This window comes from Patagioenas fasciata, chromosome 1 (genome assembly GCF_037038585.1).
Source record: "Patagioenas fasciata isolate bPatFas1 chromosome 1, bPatFas1.hap1, whole genome shotgun sequence".
In the NCBI taxonomy this organism is placed as follows: Eukaryota; Metazoa; Chordata; class Aves; order Columbiformes; family Columbidae; genus Patagioenas; species Patagioenas fasciata.
In genome coordinates, this window is record NC_092520.1 from 199,284,158 (window position 1) to 199,311,800 (window position 27,643).

Sequence of the window (27,643 nt, forward strand, 5' to 3'; positions counted from 1 at the left end):
GAGAGAAACACCTGCAATTCAGACCACTGCCACAACAGCCCCTCGCCATATGGATTATCTAATCAGAGCAGCCTGATGCCTGAGAGCAGGTCATTTCCCAGCCTCATAAAGACTTCTGTCCTGCAGTTACAGAGCAACACTCATATGAATCTTGCACACACACTAAAAAACCACAGCTACTCAGTGTTCCCAGGTGAGAGGCAGGAGCATTCAGCTCCAAAACTAGGGGTCACCGAGCTGTTGGCATCACTTGTGTAGGTCAGCACAGCAAGTGGCCTTCAGCCACCAGGCCAGGTGCAACAGGGACCCTCCACCAGGCACACGAAGCCTCTCGCATGGGTCTTGCACATAAATCTACTCCACACTGGGAGTTTTGCTCAAAGTTGTTGACAGGGTGCCAGATCTTTTGTGTGTACACCTCCTAAGCGGTCAAAAAGCATGATAGAAAAACATTAATTGGGATTGCTGCTGTTTAACTAACCTATACATTGTTTCTGAACAATATGCATCATTACTCATTTCTGCCACAACTTGGAATAAATCGGTAGCCTCAAATCACAAGCCGTATGCATTTTCATCTCCTTTCAAGCTGAGCTATGAAGGAAATAATTCCTCCAAGATGAGTAAGAGGCATCAGATCCCTTATTTGTTTGACAGACCATATGTAATATGGTAAGACCTGTCATCTTTTCGGAAAAGGAGCCATCTGCTTCATTTTGAGTCTGCACCGTACTTTGTACGGCAGAATTCTACCAGGGTTCCTAAGGACTATCAAAACACAAATAATGGCCAACAAGAACACAGATGCGGGACACCAGAACAACCTGTGGACTACGTTACTCAGCAAGCTATTCTACTGCATTGTTTAAAATTGTGCATTTTATATTCAGGGCCTTTGCAAGGGAAGTGATTTTTTAATAAGGAAGAATGATGAGATCGGCAAAGAAAAGTAGTTCACATTCACATCTTTATTTGCATTACCTACATAAGCTATAATTTACAGACTGATATTTCTGGAGAAAAAAAAAAAAAGGCAAAAAAAACCCAAAAGAACAACCAAACCAACCTCAATATCCAAACACTGCAAGTGAATCTACATAATTTTAAAAAATTTGCAGAATTTACAAATTAATATTCAGAGCAGTTGGGTAAATTATACATCCTCCCTCAATATCCACACTCTAAGAGCTTTAAAAGTCATACAGGGACAAGATAAGATATTTTCTTTGTACAACCAACTATTTACATAGCTTTTTCCAATACACGTGGTTCAGTTCTCAAAGTAACTGCCAAGGTTTGCAAAACAGTGTATTTAAAATACATTTAGCAGCATATAAAATTAGATAAAAAGGAAAGACATTTTGCTTTAAAAAAGAAAATGTGAGATGATAGAAACAAATCCGTAAGAAAAATAGATTAAGATATATTTCTGTCATGACATTAAGAACACCTAGTCATTACAGAATATAGGCAAAACACTAATAAAACATACCAATTTGTGAGCATTTGAGTTCTAGTCCTGAGCACATAGTATACATAGCTGCACAACTTTGGTCAACAAGGATTATATGCCAACATTAACACAAATCATACGGCGTTCACTGTTAGCAGGGTACGGCCACGTCAGACAGATGTGTCATCAACAGCTTCTTCCCACCAGATATTCACTCCACTTTCCTAACAACAGTGTCAGTGACCTTTAGAATCTTGAAACAATGTCTGTCATAATCAAAGGCTCATTATTGGGACACCATCATTCCCCTGCTACCCTAAAATGCAAAACAGCTTATCATACTTGTGAGTGAGATACAGCAGAGCAGCATTCTAGGTTATAATTTTGAGATGGTCATTAGAGAAGACTGATTTCCAGTTAATTTTAACTGCAAGTGTTACATATACACACACATTCAGCCATAATATATATACATGTATATGTGACCACTGAGACACAAGCATGTTACCAAGGGTTATTTTTTTCTTAAATACAGTACATTTTTTAAGGACAGCAGGTCTAAGTAGAAGAGTTCACTCTTATTTTTCAGTTCATTCCAGTCATCAGTGTTTACCTAAAAAGCATGCAGCAAGCTGCATAGAGTGTACCTCAAATTCATCAATATATTCATTTATGCCCATCATTTCAATTACTGGCAAGATCTTCACTTGCATCGCCTGGATCTGAGCTCTGTCCATCTAATACATTTCGAGCTTTCCAGATCCTCACAGTCCGGTCACTGAAAAACAAAATAAAGCAGTATTAGAGCTGGGTAATGAAACTGGGGAGGAAGAGGGACAGCTCAGGTGTCTTTTTCTGGAAGGTATTGTTGGCGAAATAAGATTTCCTTAATGGATACGCAACGGTCATTCCACCTCCAGGAGACTTTGAAATCCAAGACTTACAATATTTAAGATTCCCAAACCTTATCACAACACTGGCTAATACATTTAACTATTTAGGCAAGTATGAAGAAAAAAAAAAGTAGGAAAGGTAGGAAAGTAAAAAACCTATTACTTCATTCTCTTAGATACAACTATTAATAACAATAACAGGTTTAAGTAGACTGATATCAGAGAGAAGCTTCCACGATGCAACTATTTGCAACTCAGAAGACCACAAAGAGCCAGTGTACTACAGAATTGGAGAGACAGACTCACTAGGACAAGACATTGTCCTAAAAAAACCCGTGAACAATTATAATAGGTTAAATCAAACAGGATCTGAAATGTGCTCAGTTTTCATGAGAGGTGTCAGTGTGTAATAAGAAAAGGTAAAAAAAAAAAAGCACAGAACCACAAGACACAAAGTCCTAAAGAAAAAAATCCCTGAAGAAACAACAACCGCAAAAAACTCAAATCCCTTCCCCAATGAGCTGGCATTCAGAAGCCCAGGAGAGGCAAGTTGTAATTCTGTACTTTAAAATTGTGCAAATAGTGATTGTTGCTGAAGTACATGTAAGTAAAGTATCACATGGAATGTGTAACAAAACTCTATCATAATTAAAAAGTAAAATAAAAATTAGCCTTGTTAAATAGCAACTTATACCGTGAAAGAGAAGTAACAACTTTCTCATCAACACCAAGTCATGTGACCAGCAAACACTGACTCGTGTATTCTTTATATTTGCCCCAAACAGGCCAGGAGGCAGCAGCTGGGATGGACCTCAGCAGAGCACAGAGGTTTTCTGGCTTGGGCCTTCACTGCGCTTTAAATGGTCAGGGATACCTCACGTTCTGTAGACTTTCACCACAATGTTGTAATTGCCAAAAGGCTGGGATTTTCTTTCACTAGTAATAAAGAAATTTAACATTCATGCATGTTCTGAACTCATTGATAATCTTCAAAACTCATGTTTCTGTTTGCTTAATGTTTCCACGCCATCTGTGAATGCTTAACCATGAAAACTGGCCACCACATGGAGAAACTTAGCAACTCCCAAATGGGAAGTAGTCCTGCTTCGATTCAGAAAGTCCTGCCTGTATTCAGAAGGGCAGAAGCTTCTGTGGTTGGCACCAGAAGACAACACGACAGCTTTCACAGCTCCTGCGCTCAGACTGCTCTGGTAAGTGGGCTCTGTTGCTGTCTCCTGTCCTTTCTCCAGAATTGGGTATTTTTCTTGGTCAAGTCTCCTGGAGTTTCAGGTACTAAAGTTGCTCACTTTTACTGAGGAAGCAAATATTCAAAACCAGGTTTTTCAAGGACACTGGGGCAGCTTGCAAAGCTGCTGCTGTGTGTCAGCACATCAAACGGCTTTTAGAAAAATTCCCACAGGTCAGGAGTCAGTCCTAGTACTAAATAGTCCAACTATAAATAAAAACCGGTCAAATTCTCACTGCTGCCAAATTCTCCCTGACATCCTGTGAAGTGGTGGTCTTCAAACATTTTTGATACACACCCCATCACACACACAAAAAAAAACCAACACACCAACATTCACCGTTACTGTATATATATTAATCTATAAATTATATACATGTACTACTGAAGTTCTAATATTTTCTTCCTGTACTTCAATGGATCATCTTGTGCATGCCCTGGGACACACACACCCTACTTTGAAGACCACTGCAGTATATTATTCACATTTAGGGGCCCTGTTTCCCCATGCTTGCTATGAAGTGACTTAAAGAGCTGATGATCTCCTAAATTCATTAGCACCTGCAGAATTGTAGCAAAAGCTAGACAAAAATATTCATGGAGAAGAAAAACTCACTCTGCTGCTGTGAAAATCTGGCTGGAATTGGTGCAGATGGCATTTATAGGGCTGTCGTGTCCCTTCATCTCCCCAATGGGTGCGAAGGTTTCCACGTTCCAGAGTTTGATGTTTCCTCCTCGGCAGCCGCTGAGCAGAACCGGAGCACCAGGTACCAGGCCGAGAGCACACACCCAGTCTTTGTGAGCATTAGGAACTTGCTGAAAAAGAGAAGGCAGGTAAGTCTCACAGGACTGCAAAAAAAATTCTAGAGGAACAAGCGCAGAAATGGAAAAATCCCAAGTTCAAAGCCTGATTCCTGTCCTGCAGTAGATTTGCTACATGACTCCAGGTGTATCCCAGCCCTGGGGCTGCTTCTCCTTTAGAGCAAGGAGGGGGATATCTTCTATGAGGCTACTTCTATATCATGAGTTTGTTTCTCTTTCTGGAATTGTACTGCAAAACAAGAAAATCCAATATGCACAACCAACCTGACGTGGAACAAAGAATCATTTAGGATAATGTTAAATCTGCATATGTTCAAATGCATATTTGAACATATGGTCCCTGTGTATGTTTCGAGTTTGTCTGTAAAACAGCTATAAAACACTTAAAAAGAAAATCCAAAATACTGCACAGAAAATACACCAGGGAGACAGAAACTGTTTCTATATTTGCATTCCTCCTTTCTTCTTTTCCCATTACACATAAGTTATTTTGTGATGTAGCACTTAACAAAAATACATTAGTTCTTTATTGAGGAAGGACACTAACATTTTACTATTAATTCAGAAAGCAAAATGCTGCACAGACCAGCTGAGAACACCATCCATTTGGTACCAGCACTGGGGAAATAAGAGCCCCAGTTTGTCTTTTAAGGGGACCAAAAGTGGCTCTTCTTCAGTTCAGTTTGGTAGGAACTGCTTTGGCTTGCTGCCTTTCTCATGTTATGGAGGACATTCAGCTTCTGAGGATCATCTTGATGTTTCACCAATAACACACACTGCGATCACAACACCGATGGTCTGGTCCTGCAGCACTTCATGAAACAGAGGGGGGTGGTTCTCATACATCCAAATTTTGCCAAGCAGTGCTTTGTGGCTTGGGATGTTGATGATCTCCAAATTATTTTGAGTAGCATGTTTAAGTGATTTTCACCAGTTCCAGAGGATCACATTTGTTTTAACACACGTATGACAAAGAAGGACATCTATGGAAATGTTAGCATTTGTACTTGAAAGCAGCTCAGCTGTTTCAGGTTTATTTTTTTTCCTTAACATAAAACAACCAAGTGTACACACCACAAAAAACTGCAACAACAGAAATTCTGACTGGATATGAGTGGGAGGAGATTCACACAAGAGTAGTTCAAGGAGTGCAATGGGTCACAGAGCAGCTGTGCAATCTGTGACCCTGGAGATTTTGAAAACTCAGTTGGGCAAGGCCTAAAAAGACAGCGAATAAAAATTCTTTATATTGGTTTGTCAAACACTTTGGTCTCACTTCCTTGAAAAACACCAAATATTTTACAGAAATAAATAGAAATAAAAATTATCTCACACTTCCTTCTTAAGATCTACTTTTCAAACCAACAAACAAACGGGGGAATATTAAGTATAAAGATTATGAAATGTATATATACCACAAGGAAGATAAGAAAAGGCATGCAACTAGTCCACTGTTACATACTACTTCACCCTTCCCCCTTTATTCTTTCTGACGTTAATTGCAATGGCAAAAATGCACATCACATAATATTTTAATGAGCCTAAAATGCAAGAGTGAAGATGCTTCTTACAGCTTTAAAGTCACCCTGAAAATACAAAATCTTCCCTGTTCCTGCAGTTCTCTTGTCTTCACTAACAAGCTGCTTAGTGCATTCCCCTAGACAGACAGATGAGGGGGCAGATGGCCTAGTATGGCCAAGTGAAGATTTTCTGTAAGCAGCTGAATTTCTGAATCCTTATTTTAACTGTGAAGTCTTAGCATTCTGAAAAGGAACTGGCAACTAATTGGACAACTTTGAAAGAAGGTCAAGAAAGTTTGTATATTTATGCAATACACAGTATGCCCATATGGAAATTTTCTTCTGCCACATGTGACCAGTCCATTATTCTCTCATGTCTCAAAACATCAATATTCTATTTGTTTCCTTACTATGAATCTGCACATTAAATGCAAAAAAGACACACTACTCCTCCCTCTAAAAATTATTAAATGATTTGTGTCTAATCTAACCAAATCTCTACAAAAACAGCAGTATCTTCTGGCATTTGTTTTTCTCCCTTCCATTTCTCACACGGTCTCAAATAATTGTATCTCTATCTCAACAACCTCTCATTTGACCTAAAATAACAGACTCATTTATAGCAATAGCCAATAATCAAAGTTCTCCATGTCAAACAAATTACAATGAACTTCAAAGTTTCCCTGCATTTGAGGTCCTTTTTGCACTCCACTTTTTTCTCCTGATTTACAGCCAATATTTTCTACCAGCAAACAGATTATTATGTGTGTGTTGTATAAATTATTTAACATATGCATTGTATAACAAGATGAATGGAGATCTCAATGATCTTTTTAGAAAAAAAAAAGACTGGGTGAAGCAAGGTAGGTTGTAAACCCTCTTCACAAGAAAATACTCTGTAGCCTGATCTAAAGTATTGTTTGTCATTAATGAGTCCTCAGTCCAGAATTTACTAATTTGTCAATGACAAGGATGATATCCAATGGTTCCAGTCACAGAGGAGGCAAGTGCTGCCTTCATTCCAAAGCAAAAAACCGAACCTCACACACTCAAAGCTAAAATAGAGGGGCTGAGCACTTCATCAGAACTTGCTGACAGTACATTCGCTGAAAAGAAAAACAACTGCATTCCTAGTGTAAAGATCAAATACATTATTGATTTTTAGTCGGTGCTCTGTGCCTTTCCTGTTAAAAACGTCAGTATCTAAGTGAACAGTCATCATATGAGCCTGAACATTTACACAACCTCAAAACAGTTCTACAGCATGACTATCACATTAGCTGTGTGATTTTTCACATTACCTGAAGAAGGTCTTTTTGAGCCAAATCCCATTTCTTAATTCCATTATCTCTGGATCCACTGAAAAGGTTGTCTCCCATAATAGCAAGTGCTTCAATGCCATCATAATGAGGGGGTTCAAAATTGTGTGTAGGACTTACACTTCCAAGAGCTCCTTCAGTTACATCGAACATCTACAACAGATAAAAGATCAAATATGTTAATCTAAATTATCTGCCACCTAACCAGCTTGGAAGATGTGCAGTGAATAACTTCAGGGGAAAAACTCAAAGTCTTGTTGCAGACCACCATATCATGATGTACCTTCAACAATATTTATCTACCAGAACCATTCATCTCTACTCTTCTACCTCTTGCCCAAATCAGGAATGCTTCGCTAACTTCTGAGAAGATTGCTCTGGGAAGAGGTGCTACTACTTGATTATGAAATACAGTATCTTCACAAGTCAGAGCCTATATATGCACCATGTGTGGGCTAGAGGGACAAAGCTCATGAGTGAGCATGGGAAACAAGACTCACCCTGGGAGAACTGCACAGGCAGCTGCAGGAAGAGGCAGTAAGATATTTTTCTGGACAAGGTGTTTTGGCAAGGGTTACATAGCACTATGATGTTTTCCATGGACTAGGTACACCTCTCTCCTTGCCAGTGCTGCAACAATGGGATCTCAAAACAGATTCTTTAAGTGAGGTCATTTTGACAACCTAAGGCATAATCAATCCCATCAGGTTTTTTTGTCCCTAGAGCAGCAGCATAAGCAACCCTGTTTCATTTTGCATTGTAACAGGTCAGAACTCATCCAGTTAGACTGAGCTGAGAAGGAACAGATGAGCTCTAACTCTTTAAACTGCTACCTCTGTTTCACAAGCAAATGTCAGACTTCATCCCCTATTATTTGCTCTTCATCGACCTTTTAAAATGAATAAGCTTGGCAGTAAAAAAGTGACAGCTTGGTCATGTAAAAGAATACCTTAAGTTATTTAAAGGTATTTTAAAAGTTACCACATTCAATTAACATGCATCAGTTCAGCTGTAACAAAAGAGTTCAGTGATACACCAGAAAAGTTAGGCACTTAGAGGTGACTAGTCCTGGCTCAGTAGACAAGACAGTAGTTTCCTGTGGTAGGGGAAAGTGGCAGCTGTGACCAGACCTGCTGTTCCCAGTGGACCTTCCCATGTGGAGGAACCCTGAGAATTTCCAAACTGCTGCAACTGATCGTGCCCATAGAAATCATTTCTAAACCATAGAAATCATATCCAAAGCAGTTTGATTATTATGGAGGCATTCACCTTGCAGAACACATGCTACTCTGAAGCACATACACGTGGCCAAAATATCCCTGGATATTCCAGTGATATAAGCCAAGAGGCAGGCACCTCATAAGGATTTCTGTAGCCTGCCCACAGCAAGGGAACACGCAATGGCAGATGAACTTGCCCAACCGTTGACAGCTGTGTTTTCCAAAAGCCCTCCCACGTCCTTGCCTGTCACATGGGTTGGTATCATGACAAACTTGCATTACATGATCACAGCCTGTCGTCCCCACTGAGGTTATATACTCATTACTGTGCCAGGAAGGCAGCTCTTCACTAACCCAATATTCTGAACTGTGCAGAGAAGTAATTAATGAGCACATCTCTGTCATGCCACTGCCTAGGAACCCTGTGGCCTCTAACCACAGGGACTACTGACAGGATTCAAACCCATGGCCCAAACAGTCAAGCTCCCAGACAGTCTTCCAAGGTGAGGCCAGTGCACAACCAAGCATCCAAGAATTGCAGGATAATATAAAAAAGAGAAAGTCCAGCTCAGCAAGAAAGCTCACTCAGGTTCTGGCACCCACTCCACTCCCAGACACGTTTATACACTTTTTCCAGTGTGTGAGAAGCATAAAGATCAGAATGAAAGCACTCCCTCATAACAAGCCAAAGTATCTTGCTCATTCTCTCTGTGGCCTCATGAATCACATGTTCTTTGCAGTGCGAGGGGCAGCTGATGTATAGTTCCCATAATCTGGTGGTCCAAGCGTACTCCTGAGAAACACGAGTTTGTGGGTTCACATAACCCCTGGCTGAGGTGGGCCAGAAACAGAAAAAGATAGATAAAAGAAAAAAAATACACACAAAACTGAACACCCCTCCCCCAAAAAACAGATTGCCTATCTTTGAGTGAATTAATCACAACGCCAAGAAGCAGGAAAGCATTGTAACACCACTGGCTATGCTGTGAACACAAATTGGAGCTACCTGCGTGCTCATGCATACACCAAGTAGACTGGGCACCTTGGCTGAGATGTGCTGACCTCCCTGTCCTTCACTACCCAGAACTCAGGGAACACTTAAACAAGAGCCTGGGCTGGACTCCAGACTCTCCTCTGTGGGACCAAACAGGCTGTCTCTGAGGCAATTAGGTCTGCACTCAAAACAAAACACTGACATAAGATACTTCCAAGAGCTAAATGTTATTTAAGAGTAGGAGTTATGAATATTTCTCCAAGACTTCCTGCACCTGATGTCCACTTTACTGGGGATTAAGAAAAAGTTTAACTACAGAAAGCCATCCAAATAAAAAAAAAAAAAACCACACTGAAATGATAAGCATTGATTAAGGCTGAACATTATTCATAATCTATAACTGATAAAAAATTTCCATTTTGGCTGTCACATTTTAGATACAGAGATGTGAGTCACTTCTGCTGAATCCTGCATCCCATGCTGATGTGAAGAGTTAAAAGAAATAAGCAAATACTAATGGTTTACCTTTATATAATGATCCTTCGAACCAGTGACAATAAGATCTTGTCCATTGGAAATTCGATCTACAGTAAGGCACATAACAGGACCCTGGTGACCAGTTAACTTTCCTGTAGATTGAAATCTTCAAGAAAAAGAATGAATGAGGATTTGTTATTTGTCCATACATCCAATACAGTCTATAGCACAATTTCTGCCAGATTGGATCTTTTTATTTTCCCGTATGTCTTCACTATTCAGGTCTATTGCTTGTATCCATGGGTAGATGTTAAATCTATGTTAAATGTAAACAAAAGCTTATATTTATGTAAAATAATTTAAAAAAATTAGAAGACAAATCAGACCCCTCAAAGTATTCTCTGTATTTTTAATGCACTCTTTAGGTGTGGGTTCTGTTTGGAAAACTGCTATTATAGTATGGCAGTCATAGTTCCATATTATATAACATAACATCAACTGGCTTTCATCATCTCATCCCCAATTATTAGTCAGGATTCATGCATCCGTCTCCTTACAAGAGTCTGTTTTATAGTGCCTGTCTTAAACAAAACCTTGGGTTTTTCCAATTATTTTTTTCTGAAACAATTCACCATAACCTTAACACATGAGGAAATCATGAGCACCTCCACACGTGTGGAGTCGATCCATACCTTGACCATATTTTGCCCGGGTTATGGACATTACCATGAACAGGAAACATTTCATTGACTTTGCGTTGTATGTGCATGTAACCACCTAAAGAACATCCTCTTCTGCTAGTATTCAGTACCTTTTCAGGTCCCACATCCTCACTGAGTTTCCAGCAGCTGCATAGAGGAACGTGCCAGTTGGATTTAGCGCAATTTGATTGATCTGGTTCTCCCCAGCTGGGATAGCGACTGTTCTGTTAGTACTTGCCGAGCACACATCACCAGGCATCGCTTGGCCCGAAGATCTGAATACAGGCAGGAAGAAGAAAAAAAACCAAACCACTACATGATGTTTTTCCTGCTTTGCGTACTGTTCAAAACCAAGTCTATTTACCTGAGCAAAGAGGCTGCAAGCCAATTATGAATACAGAATATTTGGTAAAACACTAGAGGCATGAATGCAAATTGTTCTGTGTTTCCATATATTAGCAGTGCACCGTAGTGACCTAGCCTGAACACATACAGAAAGCTTCCAGCCTCCGTGTACTTGAATTACACTACGCTGCATTACTGAATTAAATCTAACAAAATTTACCTAAAATTGAGACTGATTTAAACTCTTGGCATTTGAGGTTTAGCATACTTACGTCAATGTCCGAATACACTTAGCAGAATCTCTGATGTCCCACACCTTGATATAGGAGGTTGAGACTGTGAAGACCAGGCTAGTGTAGTTGCAATATTTTATAGAAACAACATTATTTGGATGACCCCCTAGAGACATAATCTCTTGTCCAGTTACCAGATTCCAGACTTTACAGGTACGATCTAAATAAAGACAAGCAAACAGGGAGGGGGGGAAGGTATTTAAAAATTCCACAGAAAATTCATGTTTTCCTGAAACTCAGTAATTCAAGAAATCAGTACATGCATTCATTTTTACTCATCCATATCCCACTCCTCCCCCCACTCCCCCATTATGTAGGCACTACAGAAAACAGCTAAATTAAATAGACCTTAAAGAATACACATGGGCATCATCATCCATCATCAAAACTAAGCAAGGTTAACCATTCAATTTTGTGCATTCAAGATGTGTGTATTACCTCCCACAGCATTTCAGAAGGATAAAACTCCACCTCAAGAAAAGTGAAGATACAGACAGTTTTGAGGCTGTAAATTTTGGATGATGACAGATCAAGAGGAGACCCCAACTTTTAATTCAAGAATTCAAGGACATAGTTCAAGAGGCACTTTGAGGCTCAACAGGACAGAGTACTGACTGCCACAACAAAACTACAAAGGTAAGCGATCCAAACTATTCAGTGCTTTAGAACCCTCTGAAAATCACAGCATAAGTGCTTTAGTCACAGTTTTCATTCAGCAGCAAAGGTATTTAAGTACTGTGACCTTTTGTGTACTAAAATCCCAAATGCACAGAAGTTTTCAAGAATTTTGCAACACAAATGGAGAGCACAGGAAACTTTGTTTTACCACGTCTGTATCATCCCATGTATTTTCAGAAGTACATTGTTACTCAAATAAATAGAGAGGATGAAGAGTGTAGATAGTAGTTATAATAGCACAAAGAAAGAAAGTATACCAAGAACTGTCAGACATCTAGAAAAAAAAAAAAAAAAAAAGAGCGTGCCTTGGTATTTTTAACAGCCCACAAGGGAAATAGCCACATGAATACAAGCAATGGAAAACCTGCATCTGGATCGGGTTCTCTCTGTGTTAAAAAGGATGCCCTGAAATTTCAGAATTTATTCATTATCTGTACAGGTGAAAAGGGGAGTCTCCCTGTCAGGAGGCGTTAACTTCTTCCAGCCACCACTCAAGCTCACCTTAGCTTTTGGTACTTCAAGAAAAGGAAAAAAATTAAAAAGAAATAAAAATCACAGATTATCACACAGGTTCTATTTGGGAGAAATAGTCTGCTATAGCTTCAGTTGCACAATTAAGAATATAACAAGTCCTTTATCATAAGTGTCTTATATGAAAAGGCCTAGAGAAAAAGAACATGCAAAAAAACACTTTGAGATATATTTAAAAGAGTATTCATGAAAAATGACCATTGAGGTCTGGTTATGTTATCTTCAAGTCAAAATGGGTGATTACAGTGGAAAGTCAGACAGGAAGAAAATGTTTTCTTCCGAAACACTGTTTCTACCACATTGAGGAGTTCATAGACTGGTGGCACCATCCAGTACAGAATTTAGTGACTACTAAAAACCCCGTTCCTCCCACAACAGTCATACAACTCTTACGTCCACAATAGACAGGAAACAAGATCACAGGGGAAGCAGAAAATGCCCTTAGTTCTGCTAGAAGAATCAACTATGGTGTGAAGACTCTCTTCAACTCTGTAGATAACACAGCCAAAGATGTGCTAATTCCCACCTCTGTCCCTACCCTGAGGCTATTACTTTGCACTGCATATCAGGTGTGCACGTTACCCTGATAGTTTCTATCATATCACTCAAGAAATGTTAATGTCTTTCTCAATAGATACTTTTTCCACTACAAATAAACAGCCAATTACTACCCATTGGAATTAAAAACCTGTAGATAATTATTGTAAATACTTCTTGTGCTTATGTTACAAAATGGATCCTCGCAATTTCCACTGTGTTTACAGCCCTGACCACAAACGGAGAATTTCACAACACCCCATGCTGTCAAAGCAGCCTCTGTAGGCAGCACAGACACATGGAGCTTGCCCAACCTTTAGATCCAGTGAAGAGAAGATCATCAGTTGCATCCACACAAAGCACAGCCTTGGTATGGCCTTCAGCTGTATAGATACACTGAAGTGGGGATGATCGGATGCATTTTAAAGCAGGGAATGGGTTGATTATCCCCCTAAAGAAAAGAAGAAAACATGAGTTGGGCATAGTAATAGACACAAATAAAATTATTTTATTTAAATGCAGGGGAAAAATTAATCTAATTTTCTTACATGTGAGGGTACAACAGCTGAATGCCTTTCATAAACTATGGAAGGATCTTTACTTTTTAGCTTCAACAAGTGTCAACTCTGGACTATCACTTAAACAAATGAAAAAAAGACAAGACCCTTAATGTTTGGTACACAGGTGAGTCTGTATAATGCTGAAAGATCCAGGATGCTTAAAGCTCCTGGATGCCTAGGACGAATCTTACGACTGCAAATTGCATAAAGACATCTCAATCTAAATAGGGCATCTGAAAAAATGGTGTCAATTTATGGTACCTTGCCAATTCCAAACTGAGCAGGCATTTCACATCAGCTGCCTTCTAGAGGAAGACCTGGGGAATTGCTGCTAACCTGTATGCCTGAGGAAGGTTCCTACTGTGCCTGGACCCAATGCCACTCCTGTACTCAAACAGCTAAACAGAATTGTGGTTTGAATACAGACAGCCCAGGGGAATCTTCCTGGGGATTTGTAGCTAGTTGTGTGGTGGTGCCAAAAGACTAAATCAGCCTGAAAAAAGCACCAGAGTTCATCCCCAAATAAAAATTATTTAGCAGTCTAAAATCCCATGCATGCTGCTGCACACACACGGACCCCGCTGATTTCTGTGAAGTGTAGAAAAGCCTCAAGGTAACGCCCACAAACACGCAACACAACGCTGTGACCTGATCTGCTTGCAGAGAAGACTCATGGTCATGCTCTTCTGCATAATACACATGTAACTGTGAGAAAAACGAACCAAGCCATAGCCCTATCTTTCTCACACACACACACACACACGTGTCAGATGCTTTAGAAAATGTAAAAATTCCATAATATTGCCCAGAACCTTGCTACAGGAAGGTTCTGGGCAATACTATCTAACTTTGTGGCAATTGGCTGGTTTATCTAGTAGAGTCTTCAAAATTACTATATAATACATTTTTACTGCTCAGGACATCTTCACTCATATAATTCATTACTCCACAATCCTTTTATATATTTTACTATATTAATATTGCCTTAAATTGTTTGACATTAATGCCTCAGTTTGGAAAGGCATTCAGCTTTCAATCTGCATCTTTCTATGTTTTCGAGAGTATAGGAACACCTTATTATTAGTTTGGGTCTTTATGCTTTTGTTTTCTAACACCATCGAAAACTAACATGGTTTTCTCTGTAGTATTCCCCAGTGGATCACACTGCCTCTAGGCAGAGTTACTCGTGCTGCTGTTCTCACCCACACATTCCCTTGACAAACCATGTAATATACATGTACCAGAGCTATTTATCTACCTGGGTGCAGTGCTCTGAAATCTACAGAAAAAACACACTACAACAAGGACAAAGTCACCATCATATTATTATGAGCCCTTTGACTGCCCTTCTTGGTAAACCAATTTTTCACTGAGTACCAAAATCCTAAGCCACAAGTTAGGAACATCTCTCTCATCTCTTAAGCCACTGCACATTCTGGCAGAAAGACATAATGAAAGGCCTACTGGTTTTCATTTAATCTAGAATTTCATTTTTAGTGAGTGACCAAAGCATACAACAGAACGAGAAAAACAAAGACAGAAGCACACAAAACCTAAGAAAATGTCTGCTCCTCTTTTTTTAAAGAAAACAAAAACAGAAAGAATATGTCTAAGGGAGAGTTTACACCGTAGTTCATTTGAAAAGAAAAAAACTGACATGCTCAACACAATAAAGAACACCCTAAAAAACGAAGAGGGAGAGACACACCTGACCAAGATTGCAGATTTTTAAACTTCTGGCAAAAGCAAAAGAGATGCAGTGCACAAGTATCAGGAAAAGTCATGCAAAATGAAATTTCCTAAGAACTGGACTAACTTCAGTGAGAGACGCCAGGAAAACAGAAAAGAGAAAGAGAAAGTACCTGTGTACCTCCGACAGAGAGGAATCACTTTCATCAGACCTACAATCAACAGTGGTGGAATTGTGAGGAGAAAGAATATAGGTATCAGCAAAGTAAAGCCTCCATAGGAGAAGAACAAACAACAGCATGGCCAATTCAGAAAAGCAATGCAAATCCACATACAGTATGCAGCATTGCTCATGGTATATCTTAAATCTCTGATAATATGGGGCTGGGGGAATCAATCTTAAAACAGCACTCTCAGTAGTAAGTTACACTGGTAGACTGTCTCAGCACAAGAGTCTGAATAACCCCAGCTGAGCCATTTCTTATTTCCCCAACATTTTCTTACAGAAGCAAAGGCAACAAAGTATAAAGAGAAGATCGATCCATAATTTAACCTCTGTAACATCGTGCTTGTTGAAAATGTCAAAAGGAAAAAAAAAAATCTGAATATCAGTGCCTGTTCGGTGTAGAAGAAACACGTAAAATGTTAATCATAGAACATAAATATTAAACATATTGATAACCCACTGAAATAAGAACACCAGTTTGCAAATGATCCTAAGTTCAAAATCCTTCACCTCTCATTTTCAAAAACATTTAAAAATAAGAGAAAATACACATTAAAAAAAATTCCCCCCGCCATGAATATTTACAGTATGTCTTAAGATGTCCTTCATTTTCAACTCAAATCAAACAGACTCAGCAGTTTCAATTTGACTTCAAAGTCAGTCCAGAGAAAATGGAAAGGGTTAGGTGGGAGTTAGCAGTAAGGTAAAGGTAACATAGCTAAGAGATAAAGAAGTTATAAGCACAGTTGAAAGCCTTGCAAACTACTGCTTGCTATGTGGTGACTCTGCAGAACACTAGAAAAAAAGTGAAGTTTTATAAAAAACAATAGTGTAAACAGAAAGGAGCAAATTCTTGTTAAAACTAAAGGTTTATTCTAAGTTTAAGTTGCAATTCTTGAGTGCCGCATGGCATTAGTATCAGTACCGAAATCTGCAATAAAGATTCTGCTCAAGTCAAGTCTTCTGCAATTTGGCTCCTAACGGATGCTTAAGACGCAAGGAAACTCAGCTCCATTTTTCCTTAACTGGTATGACTATCATCTGCTCCTCCAGATCACCTCCTGAAGTCAGTCTGTTCAATAATTTGGATAATCTCTAAACAACAGTGTTCTAGCCATCTCAACATCCCATCCTCCAGGGTGCTGTTGTGACGGCCCTCAGAGCAACGCTGGAGCAACTAACCTGTCAAAAGCACCATTTCCTAAATTGCCAGCTAAACTCTATTTTTAGGTATAAACACACACACAAATACACATACATCTAAGAATTTCACTGTTCTCTTATATTTTGGGGTTTAAACTACAAATACCAGACATAGCCTAGAAAACAGGAAACAAGGTTCAGCAGGAAATTGCTTTTCTTGAATTTTTACAATGGTTTCATGGAAGTCTAAAGTATTTTCTTTGAGAACTACAAGCAAACACAAGAAATGTCTCCTCCTGTCTTGCAGGAGAAGGACAAAAATATCTAACAGATACTACACTGATAACTTGAGCATACTTTGCAATTCCCTGGTTGGGGGCTGAGGCTTCCCTCTGTGACTTACTTATCCTGCTGAACTGATGTGTTTCCCTGAGAAACAGTAAGACGACTAAAAACATTCATTTCATTACGGGGCCGGCTTGGTGGGGAAGTAGGAGGTGACAGACTAGCCTCTGGGGCTCCAGAATCTGAGCTACAAGAAAAAAAGAACATCTTCTTTAACAGGTTATGAATGGTTAGAGAAGTTAAATGCAACATGCCTCAAATGTTAGATGCCCTTTTCTTAAGCGAATAAATAAAATCATAATGCTAGCTACAGATATTTCCCACATAAGTCAATAAACTGGTGCAGAGTGCAAGGTGGCACAACATTCATAGTTCATGTGCAAACAGTGAAAGCTCCAGGCAGAAAGCACACATATGTAAAATGAAGACATTCTTATAAAACTGCAGTTTCTTCGAGAAATGGATGACTTCCATTTAGTAATAATTAAAAAAAAAATAATTTGCAAGTGTTTCAAAGGACATAGTCTCAGGGCTCTGCTCCCAACTTATTTTGTACAGAAAAGTACTCTGGAAAAAAATAAATCCACATATGGAAATTAAGCAGAGAATCATTTCACTGTTTAAAATATAAACTGCCTTAGAATTAAATAGAGAGAAAAATACAGATTCGTTTTTTCAGGAAGATATACCCAAGGTTTAAATTATGTCAGAAAATAAAAGAATCTTACAGTTTTTGCTCTTTTGCCTTTGTCTTTTCCATTGTTTTCTCATAGACTTTTCTCTTGGCTAAAGGTGAAGGCTCAGGTATCTTCTTCTCTGATAGAGATGGTTGTCTAGAACTAAAGCAAGAGGAATAATTATCTAACTTACAAACTTGCTTTTCTTACATGAACTGTCATTCTCCCATTCAGATTTCAAATTTCAGAATGCAGTTTATTATCTCTTGCATTTATGGACTCTAAATTTGTTCTCACATTTTAATATGAAAACACACCAAATTCATTGACTTCCATAGTTCATCAATGTATGAAGAGCCAGATACTGAATACACAAAGGAGAGCTACTAATTCAACAATAAAGAGATGACTAAAAGAAACACAGTGGAGTATGCTTCTCAAATACAGACCACAGAAAAGATGGAAGGTCTGATTAAGATCTAAAATTTCAGATTCCACAACTTCCACCTACAATAGACCACTTAAATACATGAGAACAGAAAAATAATGATGACTTTCACACAGAAACTTTGTATTAACATATTCATGTTTCAATATCAAATTCAAAACCAGGTAGCGAGAAGTATTTTGCATTTACAGCCTGACTACTATAACAACACTGTCTCTCTTTGTCACCTCTTCCCTTCCTTCTTGCTTTCCACCCTTCCTTTATCTCTCTAGTTATTACTCTGACATAATTCAAGTTCACAGCCACTAGGGTCTTTGTCCCAACCTTTCACTCCCCATTAAAAATAGCAAAAGGATGAAGAATAGAATATTAATGCTCACATCCAAATGTCATCATTTCACCACAGTCAGATACAAAAAGAAGGGCATCTGGATGGCCTCTTCCCTTCTGAACTCCTGTTTCTCACTAGCTGGGCAACTGGAAAAGCAACTTTGGCTTCGGTTTATCACTCTGTGTGTGTGTGCATGTGTGTGTATTGAAGTTGTTTCTATGGATATAAGGACCAGAAATACCCACCAAAAGAGAAAAAGCAGATTCTGAAAGTGCTTTTGTGTCACTCAACTTTATTAAACATACTTCAGTTGGCAGGTCACCTCTTTGACATGGTTATCAGTGTCTGTTCTCAGAGCTCTATAGGCTCTGGATCTATGTTGCTGCAGCTTCTCTACAAGAGCGAAGCTGTACCAGGTTCCCTTGAGAGGAAGTCTGTGCTATATGAAATCCTCCTGAGAACTGGCATGCAGGATAACATGATTTAACAAGGACAGCACAACCAAGAACAGCTGCATGACTCAAGTAGCTGAGGCTGCCTGAAGCAATCACATGGACGCTGAACACAAGCCCTAACTGGAAAGTGAAAGTCCTACCTGTAGGATCTAGTGGCAAGAGTTGCATGCAGAGCCTAAAGCTCCCCTGGGGTCTTCAAGAGGTGGGAAACAGAGGACAAGTGATAACCTGTCTGGTTTTGCACAAAAGCATAGCAGTTAAAGTACAAAAAAAAAAAGGGGGGAGAAGGTGGGTTCAATTCTCTCTTCAAGGCCAGAGCACCCTTTTCTCTCTAGGGCTTCCTTACTTCTAGGCATGCAAAGGACACAGAAAGAGGGGGAACAGGACACAGTACCTCTGTCTCTTTATGCTGGACCAGTATGCATTTAGGAATGCAAGAAGTCCTGGGGTTACAAGGCGAATCCTGTGATTGGCCTGACAGCTAGATCTTTCAGCAAGGATAAAAAACTTGGACTACAGTCTTCACTGCCATGGTTGCCTATGAGTCTTCTGTGAAGTTATTAGACTAAATAAATCACACCAGAAACCCGAACTCAAGTTCCTCTGCCTCACACCAGCGTTCTGCATACTCAGACATGGAGTCAACTCCCTCTTGCTCACACTCTACCTGCCCCTTGAGTCTTCCATCTTTGACTCCAGAGTGGCACATCCACAGAAGAAGGTGCAAAGAGCATGCCCATATTATGAACTCTCTTTGACAGCCTGGAAATGCAGGTATTCTAGAAATGCAGCAGTATTCCCAAGCATAGATGTAAAAACCAGGTGCATCATGTCAATCACCTGAATGAAAAGGAGCAAGACACACACCTAATTACAGGTTTCCATTATCCTTTCAGATTTTCCAGGGCATAAGACATCTGAAGAGCTGGCACAAGACCTACAGGAGGTCACTCTACTCTGAAGAGGCTGCTGGAGATGAGTTTAGAATATCAAAGGACAATGGCACTATCCATCTTTGTGAACAGAATTCCAACCAAACTAACTGTTGCCCAGGTGCATTTAGGTACCTCTCTGAATCACCACAGATCCGAGAAAATTGAGGGGTTTCCAAAGTGGAGCAGTTTGTACATATGAAGACACCTAGATTTGCCCCTAAGCATGTAACTAATTTCTGTCACTTTGAAAATGTGCATTTTGGATCACTGTTACTGCTTCTACCTCCCTAAATGCCACTTCAGCAAGTTGCACAAGGGAGGTAATATTTATTGCAGATAAGACCACAATCTGCTCCAGAATAATGTATTTTATTACACAATATGACAGCACTGCAGAGCCCTATAGGAGGGCCAGATGGCTGACAAAGAGAAGCTTTCTTCAACAATGACCAGTGACCAGCAAAAATAGTAACACTGCATAAAGTATACTGAGTTCTAATTTCGAAAAAGCATCTAAATTGCAGTAAGGAAGCCACTGCAGACTGATTGTGGGAATTTCTGGTCACCTATCTGCTAAGACATGATCAATAACAAACCAAGATGTACATGAGCCATACTGCTGATGAAACTGCTTGATTTAGTGATAGCACATAACTCTCTCATGCTCACAGAATACAGTTTTTGGAAAATCCCATTTTGCCTCATTGCTGGCTCACTTTCACAAATGGATACATTCTAGCAGATGGAGAGAGGCAAAAGTTGGTATTACCTGAGTCTTGGATGCCAGGTCATAACACTTCACGTTTTTAATCTTGAAGCTTCAAGAGTCCCTAGTGATCTCACACTAACTGCTGAAACCAGTGGGTTTCTCCACCTATCCTCACCCCCAAGAGCATTCTTTCCAAGCAGATTCTACTGGTAAAATGCACTGAAGCCATCAGCATGGGTTAATAATTGCTGTCAGCAGTGTTCTGCTGTTCATGATTGCCACCTCAAGCAGATGCTAGAAATACACAGTAAAAATAATGCAAACTGCAAATGTACATTAGGAGGAGACTGCTGTAAAAATATTATGCAAATAGGACAGATGGGTAGTGAAAGATGTCTAATTCCAGGATCTGTAATATGAGGATAGCCATGGGGCACAGCTTTTCCATATTGCTGAACATGGCAAGCGCATTCAGTTTACGCATGAGTTTGCACAATATATGAGCTAGTACCTAAAAAGCCAAGAAAAGGGTCTCTAGCAGTGAGTGGCTAATAACCAACAGTGATACCGGTAGATACAAAAAAGAACAGCAAGAGCAAGTGAAAAAAGAGTGCATGTGAGAGGCAGCTGCTGGTCCAAAAGTAAAAAGACAAAAATAATATTTTTTAGTTCTATTTGGCATCAAGTAATACTTTTAATTAGTAAATCTGTTCTGCAGGTAACTGCCACCTGCAAATAGAAATTATTTTTGAAAATTCATAATATCCAACGTTTCCTTCACCTTTACACTTGCGTGCTCTATTATTGCATAGACTGAGTCATTTTAAGCACAATCCACAAGATGACTCATAGAAAGATTTCACTTAATAGTTCGGACTGTATACAGATACTATTACTGCATTATGTAAGTCCTTGGGCTGGTTTTTGGGGTGTTTGTTTTTTTAAATCTCTGCTGTTCTAAGCAGATTCTCACTAGCTCCCTAGAATGTGCATTTCCCATAGCACTAATATAGCAAAGTATCTAACATACGACATGGGTTTTTCCAGCTACTTAGAAACAAGGCTACAGTAATTTTACTATAACAAAGCAACCTAATAGAACTTGTATATTCAATAAGAAACACATTTACAACAGTGCATTTATATTTTCTAGAGTGGTGATGGTAGAAAAGGAGGAGCTTTGTCAGTATTATTAGGCAAGCTTCAAGTACATCAATCTCCTTTGTAAAGTTAAAATAATAGATTAAAAGAAACTGGCAACATGCATTTCTTAAAAGCAAAGGATAATTAGTACAGCATGGCCAAACTTACATGCTGCCTATTTTAGAAGGTAAGCCAGATGGTGGGGGAATAAACTCTCTGTCCCTAGCAGAAGTATCATTTGTGTCAGCAGCCATCCCACTTGCTTGGGTTTCTGCAACTGATGCAAGAGGGCCAGCCAAAGTAGAGTCTGCAGCACTGATTTCAGAGACTAAATCACTGCTGTCTGCATACAGCAATTCCATCTGGGTCGTGGTCCTCCGGCGGGCCTACAGACAAATAAAAACCAAGTTGCGACTTAAACATCTCATGCTATATGTCAAAAGCACAACATTTAAGCGTAGCATTGGCTGGTAGTTTGCATCCTGCTACCTTTGGAAACTAAACCAAGGAGTTCACCTCTACTTTGGCAAAAATTTCAGGACGCAAGTCAAATTCAACAGCATGAAATACCGATTTGACAACTGGTTTCCAAGGATATCCTTTCAACCAAGTACAAGTGACTGTCAATAATACAGTAGTACAATATTACTCTCCTAAGGTTTATCCAAATGAAATGTTACAAAGCAGAGAGGAATACAGCAAAACATAAATTTAAATAGCTATAATTATATTGGTGTGACTTCTTACGCTGATGCTTCTTCCAATTTACTAACTCTGCTTCTTTCTTAGTTTATGTCGCTTCAGAAATACTTTAAGCCAATGTGAATTAGGATTTGCTCAGCGTTTCAACAATTTGAAAACAGAAAACCTCACAAAGGAGCCAAGCTTTGTGCAACACAGTCCTTCCTAAAAAAAATGATTACACATGCTAGGTGTGATGATGCTGTGAAATTAAGATCTATTCCTCAGGGAAAGAAAGGTCACTGGGGAGGACAAAGGTCCAGTCTGAACAGAGCCATTACAAAAATGACACCTTCATTTTATGTCAACATTTTCAAACTCAGTTTACCTGCACACCAATGAATGACACCAATAATGCAACAGGCAACCTCGATATATTCCTCCAAAGCCAACTGCAGTTAGAAGAGTGGAGGCTAAGCTTCTATTTGATTGCAAACTTGGTTTATGCTCCCATGAGCATAAAAGCAAAAATCACAATCAGTGCACATTTCCAGTTCCCACTGCCATTAATATTAAACTGCAGTCAGCCTAGATATATTCCTCCAATGCCAACTGTAATTAAAAGCTTGAAGGTGAAACATATGTTTGTTTTATAAACTTCCTTTACAATCCTCTGACCACAGAAGCTAAAAGCAAACAAACATGTTCACAGTTCCCACTGGCATTAAACTGCAGCCTAACTAATACTAAGCTGCAAATCTGCTTCAGTTCTGAGTGCTATTAATTGGGAGAACATCTCTCTTTCTGAAACTGTAAAAATTCAACCACAAAATATTGAAAAAGTATATTTTTATATTTGCTTCTCAGGGGAGAGTATAACAAAAAAAGCATATTACATACAAATCACATGAACAGTATGTCTATTCACCTTTTGCATGTCTTTATTTATTAATGTCTCCAGAGCAAAGCCAGAGTGTTCTGCCATTAAAATACGAATTACTACAGAATCATAGAATTATTTAAAAGACACATAGATGAATTATTATCATCATTGTACAGCCTACCTTGCTTTTGGGTTTGACTTCACCACAAAGCTTCAAAAGATCTGAAGATAATGAACTGAAAGAAAAATTGCATCACAGTTAAGAAACAAAATAGTCATATTTTTGCAGGCTATTTTTATTTGATCCTCCTTTCTACTGAAATGGTGGGTGAAATGTAATGAAACAATGTCAGAAGTATCTTCTAAGGCATACAAGATCGGTTACAAAAGAGGAAATCACAGTAATTTTTCTAGAACCAGATCTAAAGATTGCTCACCTTCCTTCTGTCCCAGGACTATGCAGTGGGGCATCTTCATCAGTACTATCTTCCAAATTGTCTAGAAAATTTCCAAGAGAACAATGTTAGTCCGTCCACCTTCAACAGAACATGCAGGTTTTAAGCGCTACACAAACACCTCAGACAATGTTGAACGTAGATGAACAGCATACAAAAGGCAAGGATTTTCAAAATACCTTGACTATTTGCTAGACAGTGCCAAATTAATTTTCCTGGTATCTAAACCAAGTTTTTTCATACAATCTAAATAAATCATACACCTAGACATACTGTGCCAAATGTGGTCCACTATTTATCATAGCAAAGCAACAGGGGTGACAGAAAATCAGAAAAATTCTAGAATGAAGTCTGGAAGAAGATAAAACAAAGGAAATTAACTGCAAGGCATAGAACAGACAGGATTGAAATCAATCCACAGTAAGGATGCTTCTTTTTGCTCTAAGACAGAATCAACCTGCTTATAATGAAAAGACTCGTATTTTTAACTATCTAGCAAGCTGCGGCACATATAGAATGGCAGCATTTGGGCTGACAAGAAGCAAACAGTTTATTAGTATACCAGCATTTAGCTTTCAAAACTGGATGATGCCACTATATAATACTATAGAAGTACTTCCTAAACAGGGATTAATTGTAGCAAAGTTAACTGTAAACCGAAGTTGTTCAGTAGAAATGCTCCTGAAGTAAAATGAGTACACAAACCTGTCCACAAAAGACAAAGCCAGCATGCATGTCACACTAAGACTGTCAAACACCAGATTAACATGTTTGCATGCAAAATCTACAAAACAATCAAGCTGAGACGAATCCAGGGCAAATGTACAATCAGTTCCAAACCGCTGGAAAACCAAATCCCCTAACTTGCGTAATATTCTGTAATAATAATAATATATTTTAAGCATAGTTTAAGGACATAGGTAATACATTCCTGCAAAGTCCATTATTTTTGAACATACTCATGAAATTTTAAGGATTAAATAACCTTCTCATGACATTGTTACATTTCTTCTTTATTATTAGAGATGCTATAAGTTTTACTCAATTTCTACCATAAAGCAGACACCATTAGTATTGCATAGAAACAAATTATTTGGCACCTGTATTAAAATAAGTTTGTCCATTTTTATGTTTAAAGTGCAAGTCCATGCTTTGGAGAAAAGGAGAAAAGATGTATAGTTTCCAGATGAATTCTGAGAAGGATTAAAGAAAAAGAAAATGCTACCTTCTTGTGTATGCTGCTACTAAAAATGTTTCCCAAAAAGTGAAAACCATATATCGACTTAGGACCAACAATGCACTTCAGAGGTATCCAACTGCTATATTAGTTTTAACAATATAAACTTAATTATCAGAAATACAACAATATTATAAAGAAAACAGGGTTACAGGAAAAGCACTCTGAACTTCCTTTTTTGTTTCACCCTAGATTCGAGCCAATGTTAAACCTCCTCTATACAGATTATTTTATGTCTTCTGCAGAAGAAGCAGATTCTAAAGTACTGCTCCAAGCAAGTCACAATAAAAGAAATGCTTCTTTTTAATGTGAGATTCATGTTAGGGTGATGTTATTTCATCCCCTTCTCATAAAGAACTTGCAATCACCTTTGACAGGTAACAAAGTAGAAAGTGTGGGATGGTCACAAAAGATGGGATTTTATTTGTAGGGTCTCGTGCACATGACCTGACATGTGTTGATATTTTTCTTCAGTATGTCTGCAGTTCAGCACAGGAAGACTGCAGGAAGCCCCCAGGTAGAAACCAGCACACAGAATCAGTGTAATGAGAAGAAGTAGAAGAATAAAATTCTGCAAGAAGTCCTGAACAAGAAGAGATGAAAGGAGCAATAAAGTTAGTAAAAGAAGTACTGCTTGCGAGGAGTAGCTGAGGTGATTGCTAATAAACCAGTGACAGAAGAAGAGAGAAGAGCTTTTCTGATGACTTGTCTTGATCCTCTTGCAGATGCAACTGGGCAGTACCAGTAGAGTGCAGCACACCAGCATGGTACATCCTGAGGAAATTATGTTTGACCAGCCCTCTCAAGATCTGTACAAATATGGCTGTAAGTCACATCCATGAACGTCCAGACGTCACAGGTGGGAAGGAAAAAAGCAGCTCCTATAATTCTTCAGAAAGGAGGAGCAACACTTCAGGACTCCATTTTGTAGTCATGTTAACTCTTCACAAGAGCAGATGGGATAGCAAACAGCAGCTGGTTCTCCACACACAAGGCAGGTGAGCATTCAAAACCCATTCTGAGGGTCAAAACATGAGCCTGTGATGTACTTTTCTGCAGACTGAGCCCTTTTCTTAAGTCTACCCTTTAATGCAGGTGCTCAACTACACTGAAGAATGCCCAAACTTTTTCAAGCCAAGTGTATTCAAATGGCTTAGAACTTTCGAGGGTAGAGTCAAAAGTAGGCATCAAGGGAATGGTTCACAGGCACCCTGGAAGTGCTGCCCCTCTACTGGGGACGGGGCTGCCTGGGTAGTACCACTGGGCTGCCAGGGAGCCTTGGGATCTGCTGCCACCCACACTTCCAGCTCTGGGAATCATGTCAGGTCACCAGGGAGCCCTCAGCGCACAGTCCCTGCTGAGCAGCCGGCAGTCCCAGCCTTGGGGCCTCACTGCAGCCGTGTCTGAGCTCCCTGCAGCTCAGAGGGGCTACAACACACAATCAACAGTCTGGATTTCAGTGCAGACAGAGCTGAGTATGGCATATCCGCCAAGATACACACACAGTCAAGTTTCCTTCCTATAAAGTGATAGCAGACACCTGAGTGGTTTAGGTGTTTTAAAAGACTCAGTTCATGCTTGCAAAGTGTTAAAAAGCTTTCACAACAGAGCTACTGTTCCAATGCATTTAACAAATGATTTTTCACTGCTTCAGATGCTGTTAATAAGTAAAAGCCTGCCCAGGGCCAAAGGAAACACAATGCTATATTCCTGACTGGAGAGGCATTGCTCTCACTCCAGCAGGGATGAACACACACATGCACACACATTAATGGTCTATTTTAGATACACTATGGTATCAATAACCACTGAGGTTCCTGAACAATACTGTCCATGTGCAGGAAGATGCCCTGACACAGATTTTCATGTGTCACCTGTCAGGAAGCTGGTAAAATTCTCACCAGTTTACACCAGGTGATGATCTTTCACGCACTACGGCGGTCTCCTAATGTTTCTGAGGCCTATGCAACTAGCACAGGACAGCGTAATGGGATTAGAAGTAATGCAAGACAGCACAAAAGGAATTGTTACTGACATAAGGATTATTTTTTTCAAGTTTCAAACATAGCTGATTTTGTGGCTAGGAACAAGGGAGGGGAGAAAAGGAACAATTTATTTGGGAATCATTTAAAAACAACAACAATCACCTCATCTCAAAATCAGTGAAGTCAGTAACTAAAGTCAATTGAAAAAGTGAGATATAATCTGCATTCTGCAAAATATTTACATGACAAGATAAGCTATCTGCAAAAGGTTCAAAATCACCTACGTGTTAAGAATTACTTTCTTTCAGACCTAAAAAGATGAGCAGAATGTCATAACTACAGCAGTAGTATATCACGAAATAGCTTTATGTAGTCTGAACAAACTACAGGTTCATAACCAGTAAGTCATAAATTTGAAATTCAGCTTTCTGTGTTCACCTATTATCTGACAAGTCTAACTAATATGAGGGCTATGGGTGGTTTCAGAAAGGAAGAAATGCTCTGTAAGCTCATGATAATGAGTACATTTACACAATAGTTCATGCAAACTTCACAAACTCACAAACTCTAAGATGCACCAGTTAGTGAACATGAATGAATTAGTAGCTCATGCAGCTGTACAGTACACAGAAAGCTAAACATACTTACCCAACGGTATGCTATCTAGGTCTGTGTAAATAACAGCAAGAAGGAAACAAAAGCGACACTCCAA

The 27,643-nt window shown here is 39.2% G+C and overlaps 1 protein-coding gene across 11 annotated transcripts in view; it reads right to left on the reverse strand.

Moving 5' to 3' along the window:
- Window positions 1-950: 950 nt before the first annotated feature.
- Window positions 951-27,643, reverse strand: part of KIF21A (kinesin family member 21A) — a 93,132-nt gene continuing 66,439 nt past the window's right edge. For 2 of the 11 annotated variants that reach the window (XM_065837004.2, XM_065836986.2), the window contains 14 exons: window positions 27,580-27,600; window positions 23,692-23,752; window positions 23,436-23,490; window positions 21,859-22,076; window positions 17,721-17,831; window positions 17,051-17,179; window positions 15,452-15,490; window positions 13,344-13,480; window positions 11,263-11,443; window positions 10,756-10,920; window positions 9,993-10,110; window positions 7,236-7,406; window positions 4,209-4,408; window positions 951-2,231 (listed from right to left, as the gene is read on the reverse strand). In XM_065837004.2, the coding sequence (XP_065693076.1) occupies window positions 2,138-2,231; window positions 4,209-4,408; window positions 7,236-7,406; window positions 9,993-10,110; window positions 10,756-10,920; window positions 11,263-11,443; window positions 13,344-13,480; window positions 15,452-15,490; window positions 17,051-17,179; window positions 17,721-17,831; window positions 21,859-22,076; window positions 23,436-23,490; window positions 23,692-23,752; window positions 27,580-27,600 (1,700 nt within the window). In that variant the 3' untranslated portion in view covers window positions 951-2,137. The remainder of the gene's footprint in view (window positions 2,232-4,208; window positions 4,409-7,235; window positions 7,407-9,992; window positions 10,111-10,755; window positions 10,921-11,262; window positions 11,444-13,343; window positions 13,481-15,451; window positions 15,491-17,050; window positions 17,180-17,720; window positions 17,832-21,858; window positions 22,077-23,435; window positions 23,491-23,691; window positions 23,753-27,579; window positions 27,601-27,643) is intronic. The other 9 variants (XM_065837020.2, XM_065836995.2, XM_065837011.2 and 6 more) reach the window with 6 other exon arrangements.